The following is a 10099-nucleotide window of genomic DNA, read 5'->3' on the forward strand; positions in this document are numbered from 1 at the left end:
ACCCTGCCCGTGAGCAATCTCCCAACTCATCTCTGTTGGTGATAGCAAGTGAGTCGTATGATTCGTGAAAAGCCACAACCTTTCGTGCGATATTCTTTTAGAGTCAGTTATCGATTGATCGTTATACGTTTACCGGCTTCCATATGGCTCAAACAAGGCTATCCAGTGAAATTCTTATAGGCGGAATAGATGGGTAAGAGAAACATTTTTGACATTGTATTTCGCGATATTTGTAGATATATTTTAAAGACATTGAATTTATACGAGGTGGTCCAATAACTAATAGTAAGGAATTCAGATATATACCCTAGAACGCTATTTAAATAGATCAAGACGTGGCATGACGAATTGTCAGCCAAGAAAATTTCTGAGTCACACACCAGGAGACACCACTGTCGCTCGTTTTTCCCTTTGACTATTAGGTATGGATCAGGGGGTCGACACTGGCATGTATTGGGGTGTAACGCTTTATGCACTACTGCCATCGTCGGTTGGAGTAAACCTTCGCGAACTAAAATATTTGGCGGGCTATTCAAATTCATTTATTAAACGAAGGGATATTTTCGGGATTTAAAAAGTACTTGCAATGATTAAAACAGGCGTNAATATTTTCTAATAGTAATTATTACTCTATAGCTTGAACTTTGAAGTTGATCGAAAAAAAAAAGTTATTTAAACGAAGAAACCTAAAGTATAAATAACAAAATTAACGTTCTCTTAAATTCTCAATGTTCCCGGTAACTTACGGTATGTTTCACAGTTACCTTCTCCAATTTAATGTTACCGAGAATTTTCGAACTCTAGGCAAGCCTACGTATAGAAAAGGGAGGGTTATATTGCTTTCTAATTGTTCAGCCTCCTTATTGGTTCAGCTAACTGATTGGCTCGTAGGAATATCTTACGTTCATGGAATGGCTTTAGAAAGCGGCGCGTAATTTTGAAAGCAATTTCCATTATTTCTTATAATACATGAGTTGTAAGTTGAAATATTCTCAAAATATCGAGCTGTTACAGAGGTCACCTTCTTTATTCAGTAAGAACTTCATCTTATGTTTGTCAATTTGAGTATTTTTCACACTTTTCAAAAGCCTGCCTTATAATTTTAATGTTTTGCACAAACTGGAAAACAACATCTCAACTTAAAAACCAATAATAATGTGTAAAACCGACGTTACATTTTCTCAGATGTAAAATGAATGCTACAGAAATCGCAAGGTTCGATAAAGTTCCAAAACCTCCGATTAATTTGAAACTTTATATACCTATGCGAAGAAAAAATAAGGGCCTTAAAGTTACAGAAGCCTATCTGTTGGGAATTTTTGTTCACGATGCAGAATGCGCATGCATTCAACTGTTTCATGCACGTTCAATTTATTTGAATTTATTTGAATCAAATAATTATTTTTTAAATTAATTAAATATTTCTTTAGTACTATTCGAAGAAATGTTTTCTTGATTCGATGATTTTTTTTCTCTGTGTAATTTATGCAAAGTTCAATGTGGTATGAGGGTAATTCTCACATGCTTATCCGGCTACACTTTTTTTTCTTACACCCATAATTGTAAAGATATTGAAAATGCTAATAGTTACTGGACCACACGATATAACGCACTTGCAGATGAATTTTATATGTTTAAAATAACAATTTTCGTTTCATGTTCCGTCTACTTGTCCTAATCATAAAAGACAAAATATTATAGTACAGTAAACAAACACTTAATGAGCCTGTGATTATTATTATTAGCGGTGCCAGTAATTCCACTCTTATCGTCATCAATGGACAAGGTAAAAGCCTGGTTACAATCAAAGGAGATGGAACTAATTATCATGTAAGAATAAATAAGAGTAAACTAAGTCTAATAAGTAAATTAAAACGTGTTTAGGAAATATTTCAAACATTTCCTATATATTCTAATCAAGTGTGCTTGATTAAACGATCATAGTAAATAATCATTTTATCGGAAGAATGTACCCTAGTGTCTCGCATAAAAGACAATCGATTTTGTTCGAACTTTTGGATAGAAATGCTATTACTTTTTTATTAAAGCGAAGATTATAATTATCAATCATAATTATTTATTTTAGTTGCTAGGTATAGATGAGGTTGCTCGTAGAATTAGTGAGATGATTAACAGTGCCAAACACGAACTGGGTCTTTCCGATTCACGTCATCTGGATGTTGTGGTGAGTGAAATACATTTGATTATGAAAGAATTGGGAACATAAGATATTAGAAAAGATAGGTAAATCTTTTTTTTAATCATGTTATCAAATTTTTCCCGTATTTGAGACAGTTCTCGATTTCTTTCTAGAGATGTTTATAATGATAGCGGAATCATGTTATTTCTGTATTAAATGTCAGAAGTTGGTTTCAATCATACATCTTCTTTGCTATGAAAAGACAATTTATAGTGCGTCCATACGACACCGACATTTGTCTGCGCAGCGGTGTTGGGCAGACAAAAATCTGTGCGATTGGTACATACGTGGAGACGTTAAGTTTGCGGTTCTGTGGCGTCAGCAGTTAGGACAACAATACCCGTATACACAGTTCAGGCAAACGCCGCAAGCGGCGCTCCGATGGGGCAACGCGCAAACAACTTAGTTCGCCGTGTAGTTAGATATATAACAGAACAAGAAGAAAAGCCTAACGACGAAGTACCGCAAAGCGCGGTCTATTTTGTTTGTAACAAAAGAAAGTTTATATATGCCAAATAGGCTTAATAATAAGTACTGTGATTATGTCGATACAGTGTTTTATTTATCATTAACAAAAATAAATTATAGACGAACGAGTCGGATAAAATAGTGCTAACACGCATGTGGCCGAACGCGCCATAGTTCGTGCAAACGTACAGACATCTGGGGATCGGTTTTGTAACTTGAATCGGTTTAAACGCGTGGGCACTTCCTGCGAGTTTGTAATATGTATACTTTGATTCAAAGAACGAAGCAGTTGAATCGTTAACAAATAGAGAAATGTTTCAGACTAATATTTCATTACTTTGGTTTAATTTTATTTACTTCTAAATGTTTGGTTCCTTTGGAAAAAGGATTTCGTCGTTCGCAGCAATTCACATTTTGCGCGAATTCCACTGTGTATTCCGCACGGCCGGTGACGGCAGCATATCCGCAGGGAAACCAGTCAATGCTCGCCAGTTATCTTCGGAAGGAGAGCTCATTTCTAGCACTTTCATCTCGCCTGAGATTATTCACCCGATTTTGTATCCTCCAGCAAAAATGCGAAATCTCTAGACTCAAAGTATGGGGAGAAAAGGTTTTGGGTGGAAGAGTAACATATATGCCTTCACTTGCAAACAGTTTGAATTTATCCAATTTATCCCCCGAACCGTGCGAACAAAGAACTGTGAAGGGTTGCACATTTTATATGCGACATAATGAAGAGATGAAAAAGAATGTTACAGAGCAAAAAAATATTTATTACTGTTAATGACCTATGATACATAATAATATAAAAAAGCATTTGTGTTAATAATAACTCCACAAAAACACCGTCGGTGCAAAAAAAACTTGTACCAAATACATCAATTGGAAAAGTACATTTTGCAAAGTAATATCCATATAGTAGCGATTAATCGCACAAATTCAATGAAATCAATTACTTTTGCCAAATACGTGTAATGGGTAGAGTTCGAAAATTCTCGGTAACATTAAATTGGAGAAGGTAACTGTGAAACATACCGTAAGTTACCGGGAACATTGAGAATTTAAGAGAACGTTAATTTTGTTATTTATACTTTAGGTTTCTTCGTACGTAACTGCTATCACTAGCAACTGCTAGTGATTTAGGTTTCATGTATAGAAATCTGTGGACAAAATTGAGTGAATAAACTTAGGTGAGATGAATGTTCGAAAAGAGATCACTTTTACCAAAGATAGAAAATCGACCCCCTGTACAAACCTTAAAACTTCACGTCTAGACGTACCAATCGCCCAGACTTTTGTATCGCTGCGCAGAGAAAGGTTGGTGTCGTGTGGACCCGCGACTAGGGAGCTTTTCGAATTGAATTAAAAGGGAATAAACAGAAACATTCTTGTACTAATAAGATGGTAACCTAATACATTCAAAAGGGAATTTGCTTGAGTGGCTGTCCTGATCAACTTACCGCCGAGCAACTAAAGCAGGCAATAAAAAACGTAAATCCGGAAGCTGCTGTGGATTATGTCATTAAGTCTGACCTTATTAGCAGTCTGAAAACAGGTCTTAGTAGTTGCGGAATTATTATTATAGCTGGGACTGGCAGTAACGCCTATCTCGTTGATGTTGATGGTACAGAACACCAATGCGGTGGATGGGGACACATGATTGGCGACGAAGGAGGTGGTAAATACCTTTGGATCAATAGCAAATTGTTAATTGCCTGGAGATGTACACATTTGCACAGATTCGATTAAGATTATTTAATCTGAACGAAAAACACTTTCTCCCAACGGAACACATATGTAAAAGCGACGGCAACTAATATGCGATTCTTAGACTTCGGATGTTCGAATGTCTGCTGGGTGGACGTTAAAGAAACGTCTAATAACAATAAATCTTAACATTCCGTAGACTTCAAGTTTACGTAAAGTTCACAATAGAGACGGTCCGCAAGTACTCTCATTACGAACATCGACTTTACATCAATTTAAGGTTAACATTAATTAACTTTAAATAACGATTGAGCTTTTGGATGCCACTTTCGCATCTCCTTAAATCCACATTTTCGCACACCTTCGACTTCGACCTAATAGATGGTGAACCATCATTGTGATTTTGAGACATGTACCTCTACGAAGCATATATGTAAAAACGACGTCAAATTGCCATGCAATTTTTGGACTTTTGACGTCAAATAAACGTAATATTAGACCTTGTCGACGTTAAATTGACGTAAAGTAGACGTCCGAATGTCCGCGGGGTGAACACCGAAGAAACGTCGAATAGACGTTAACCTTGACATCTGGTAGCCGTCAAATTTACGTAAACTCAAATTCGATTTTATACAATATTGAAAGAATAATTTCCGACGAGTGGCTTTTCCTTTGAAAACCCTCGTGCAGATATTTCGAATGTTGGTGTAAGAAATACTCGGTAACGTACGCTTCGCTTAAAATCGCTTTGCTTAAAATGTATTTGGCACAAAACTCTACTGAGTTTCTTGATTTACCGTTTAACAGTATTCTATTTATAGCTTACTGGATATCACATCGTGCTTGCAAGTATGTGATCGACGACATAGATGGACTTAAAAAGGCACCTTACTCTATTGACTACATTTGGTCTGAAATGCAAAATTATTACAAGATAACAGACATACATTCCATGAAGATGCAATTATACAAGAAATTCTCGAAGAATGAATTTGCCTTGTTTGCAAAACATATAGCCGCTGGCTGCAAGAGCGGAGATTCATTGTGTCTGTCCGTGTTGGAAAAGGCCGGCAAGTATTTGGCGAAACACATCAATGCTTTGGCAACAAAAGCTTCAGTCGTAAGTAAAAAACACACTAATTTTTTTAACCAGATTTAATGTTATCATATTCAGTAGAAAGTTTATTTCTGCCAGACTGTAAACACCATTGTATAAGACAAAGTGATATCCATAAAGATATTTAATCGTCGGTAAAAAAGATTCTTATAATATAACGGGGCCCTTCAGGAGCGCTTGCGCGGCACCGAAATCGACGGCAATCGACGCATGCGCGATAAGAGAATAGTTAGGCGGCACGAGGAAGCCGAGGAGTAGGGAGAGGCCGCGAGACTCCAGGAGACCCCGAGTCAAAATAAAAAAGGCAGAATCAATTCAATTGTCGATTGGAAAAGTCCCCCGAGTAGACATCGTTAGAATAAATTCGAGTCCCTAATGGGACAAGTTAGAAACGCGAGGAAACAGAAATAAAACCGTAGTAAGCCGGAATCCGAGAATCATTTATGAATTAAAATGTACAGACTGGTAGTAGAATCCTAACTAAATCCTAAATACCTGCGGTCTCTGCCACCGTGGTAGCCGTCGCATTCCCAACTCTAATCCTTTTTAAACCCAATCCAGGGACTGTGCTACTGCAGCATCTCCCAAACACGAATATTAGAACGTGTGAAATAAAGAAAAGTAATCAGGAAGAAAAGAGTCGTACCTTCGATTGACGGAAATCAATCGAAGTAAGTTCAACCAAAATGAATACTAACAAGGAAGGTACCTGAGGTGTCCCCCTCCGATTTTGTTCATTTTTAAATATGTTACAGAGGACTAAAATCTAAAGGACCCGTGTTTTTTTTTATCGGCGGATAAACACTTTTAGGGGGTGAAATCAGGCTTCAAAGTTGGCCGTGCAAGGGGGTGAGTTGGCTGTTTCATATAGAGGCACTCGACCGATTTTCATGAAACAACCGTCAAAATGTAGGGAATGAAGAATTATGAAACATGCATTTGGAATTTTTCAAAAAAATTCATTTTTAAGTGGTGAGCCACCCCTTTGAATACTTCTTTTACCCCTTACGCGAGCAGTAATAGTTCTATCCTAATGAAACTTTTTTTGTATTGTTCTGGTCTATAAATTAACCAACTTTCATTTGGATAGAGCAATCACTGCTCGCGTAAGGGGTAAAAGAAGTATTCAAAGGGGTGGCTCACCCCTTAAAAATGAATTTTTTCAAAAAATTCCAAATGCATGTTTCATCATTCTTCATTCCCTACATTTTGACGGTCATTTCATGAAAATCGGTCAAGTGCCTCTATATGAAACAGCCAACTCACCCCCTTGCACGGCCAACTTTGAAGCCTGATTTCACCCCCTAAAAGTGTTTATCCGCCGATAAAAAAAAACACGGGTCCTTTAGACTTTAGTCCTCTATAACATATTTAAAAATGAACAAAATCGGAGGGGGACACCTCAGGTACCTTCCTTGTAAGTGTAGATCCGTACTTTCGGCCTTGTTAGTACGACAACCCTGAAACAGGAGCCAATACGATCGTCAATTGTGAAAGACAGCTCGGACTCTATCACTGTGATTGCTTTCGATCTGCCGAGCTTCCACAGTTGGAAAGGATAAGAATTGTGCACACGAATAAGTGCACAAGAACTTTATCACAAAACATCCTACCGAACCTGGAAACCCTATGCCAGTAGATATCCAAAGCTGGATAACCTAAATTAAGTTGAAACTAACACCTGTAGAGCAGTGTTCCAGGAATCAAATGAAATAATTCAAGTAATTTAGAAAATCATATCATAAATAAGAAATTACGGGAATAACTGGATTCCGAAATACGAAGGAAAGTCAACCCGTTCTCACCCACACATTGAATCTTTTGTATCCAGATTCAATGATGAACATCTGGCGTATTCTTGTGAGATAAATCGTCAATCTGAGAGTTCACTTCCTATCCAAAATTAAATCCGTTTGCGAACAGTGAAAACGACTAAACAATTAACAATCGAAGTTAGTTAGGAATCTCGGCGCGTTCGAGATATCAAAATACGGATTCGATTCGGAATCTCGGTCTCGATCAGCTGAGCCACCGAAGTCGAGGCCCTGGTAAAAAGGCTTGAATAGAATAGGATTCTGTATCTCACAGTTTCAACGTAAAAGTGATGATTTTTCTATTCTATTTAATACCTGACTTTCCTCTCCAAGTTCAATTCCCGTAACAGGAATATATTTTCTGTGAATCAGTTATATTCTATTCCCCTTGTGTACTCTAATTTTTGTTCAATTCCGAAAAGAAGAATGTATTTCTGCTTTGTATAATTCCTCCTAGTCTGGCAAAAAATATCGGTATTAAATTGTTTTGTATTCCGTTCAGAGGAATACATTATAGGAATGCTTGGTTCCTTCCAGTTCATTTAAAAAATTTGTGCATTCAATTGCCTGGAATCCGTTTTTTGGAATATAAGTTTGTAACTTTTAATTTAAATGAATTCCACTTTATATGCCCGAGAGATTAAGTAGTTGAATTCCAATATTTGAGGTTGGTTTCATATGTATTGTATTCTCCTGAATTCCAAATATAAATTTGTTTAAACCTCATGCATTTTAAAAAGTAATATTTAAATAAACATCAAATTTCACATCTTTTTTATGTGAAAGTGAGGAGAAGGTATCTTTGGAAAGAATTGTAAAAAATTGCCATTGTAATTTACGCATTAATCAGTTACGCCCGTAATGTCAGTACACGGAAAGAAATAATTTGATTATAATTACTATAGCGACATGGTTAAAATACTGTGGCAAATGAAACCGCACAAATGACATATATTAATCTTGTGACTTTTGACGATGAATTATGACAATGACGATGACGATAATGTAATAAAATAAATGACAGTTAGCACCAATGTAGTTCTGTTTTGTTACAAATATGTGCTGCATATACACAGTAATATCATGACAGTAACATAATGTAAGATGAGAGTAACAAAGTTTCGCTACATTTATATAGATATGATAGTAACAAATGTTATGTAACCTGTTAGCTCCATGTTACATAACCGTTAAGTTACTGCATTGTAACAAATGTCATGTAACTAGTTAGCTCTATGTTACGTAACTGTTAGATTATTACATTGTAACAAACGTTATGTTTTTTGTTAGTTTCAAGTTACGTAACTGTTAGGTTTGGTGTTCAGTGGGGAAATGATATATGGAGCACTTCAGTTCGTATAATTCTCAACGTAGACTGTAAAAGACTTGAACATAAATATAAATGTCGGTAACGGGACGCGCCAGCTTATGTTACCACGTACGTATATTTTTGTTATTTTACTCTTTTTGAAGGCTTAGAATCGCAAATGAAGAGTTTCCGGACTTAACTCTGTGCTGGTTTGTTCCGTGGAAAAAACGTGCTCTTCGAGCGAACTTAGTTGCAGCCATTGCGGCAAATGGCACCGTTAGTCGATTAGAATATCAAAGAGAATGAACCCAAGAGATTACTTCGGTTTTACGACGATCACTTTATAATCATTTTACTCAAATGACACATAGAGAACTTCATTTTATATCATTCTCAATTTAAAATACAACAGATATTTACATAAATATAAATATCTGTAACGTCGCACGCCAGGTTATGTCACCACTTCAGTATCCAATATGGCGTTAGTACCGAAAACAATACAGATGAATTTTATATTATCGACGTCTGTTAAATTTCTCGGTGCTTTTCACATCACCTTAAGATACGATGGCATATTTATGACTTTGAAACATACTCAGCTGAATTTCTGACGTTTATTTTGCAGGACCTTCTGACAGCTTCTGGCGGACTTAAAGTGGTATGCGTTGGAACCGTTTGGAATTCTTGGGAATACTTGAAAAAAGGCTTCACAGAGGAAATTCGACGAGGTGGCATCATCAACGAGTTAACTCTTTACCGTTTGATTACGTCAGCAGCTGTTGGTGCTTGTTACTTGGCAGCTGATATGCTTACACACGACATGGGGAAAATGTCACGAGAAAAGAATAGGGAATTACTTTATCACTATATTCGCGAAAGTGATGGAACGCTTAAGGTACTCCAAGATGCTGATAAAAGTACTTAGCTGCCATCTCAACGAACGGCCAACAAGAAGGCAACACTGACTATGGTCCTACTCATATCTCACTTTTAGCGTCAAAAGACGTATTTTAGAACACTGTTAAAAGCCACTCTACTCGTATCTCGATTTTCAACCACTTTCATAGAAAATCCTTAATAAAGCCATAAAAGACGTATTTTAGCAGCAATACCTCCTCATACCCCCTTTTAAGCTTCTTTTTGAGCGCTTTGTTACGTAACCGGAGCTAGCAGCGACGGTTCTGAATTTCTATGACGAAATTCAAAGTGCGAGATCCGGGAAGAAAATTTATCGTTAGGATCTTGACCGAGGATTCAGTATCCCGAGTATGCTTTTCCCGTATTGACGCCGGAAACGATGCAGAGTGTATGTTGAAAGAAAATCCCGAGCGGCTGGAATACTCTGTTACGTAGACACTACTTACGAAATAATCGCGACCCGGTAAATCGGAAGGTAGCCATGGAATTCCATAAATTAGCACGCGATTTTGACATACGCTTGCGAAATGAAGTCTTAATCGACCTGACTAAGATCGCGCCAC

At 37.0% G+C, this 10099-nt stretch overlaps 1 protein-coding gene across 2 annotated transcripts; it reads left to right on the forward strand.

The window, feature by feature from the left end:
- The first annotated feature begins 26 nt into the window (after positions 1–26).
- On the forward strand, positions 27–9715 carry LOC105702701 (N-acetyl-D-glucosamine kinase). Of its 2 annotated transcripts, none has more exons than XM_012430464.2 (6): positions 27–193; positions 1746–1830; positions 2087–2185; positions 4094–4346; positions 5197–5495; positions 9244–9715. In XM_012430464.2, exons 1-6 carry the CDS (start codon positions 144–146, stop codon positions 9541–9543), a joined length of 1086 nt encoding a protein of 361 aa, XP_012285887.1. In that variant the 5' UTR covers positions 27–143; the 3' UTR covers positions 9544–9715. The 2 variants fall into 2 exon arrangements, with proteins under 2 accessions (XP_012285887.1, XP_012285888.1); XM_012430465.2 differs by having other exon boundaries at positions 68–193; positions 1746–1786.
- The last annotated feature ends 384 nt before the right edge of the window (positions 9716–10099 follow it).

Source organism: Orussus abietinus, unplaced genomic scaffold, assembly GCF_000612105.2.
Source record: "Orussus abietinus isolate OABI.00-Male unplaced genomic scaffold, Oabi_2.0 scaffold469, whole genome shotgun sequence".
Classification (NCBI taxonomy): domain Eukaryota; kingdom Metazoa; phylum Arthropoda; class Insecta; order Hymenoptera; family Orussidae; genus Orussus; species Orussus abietinus.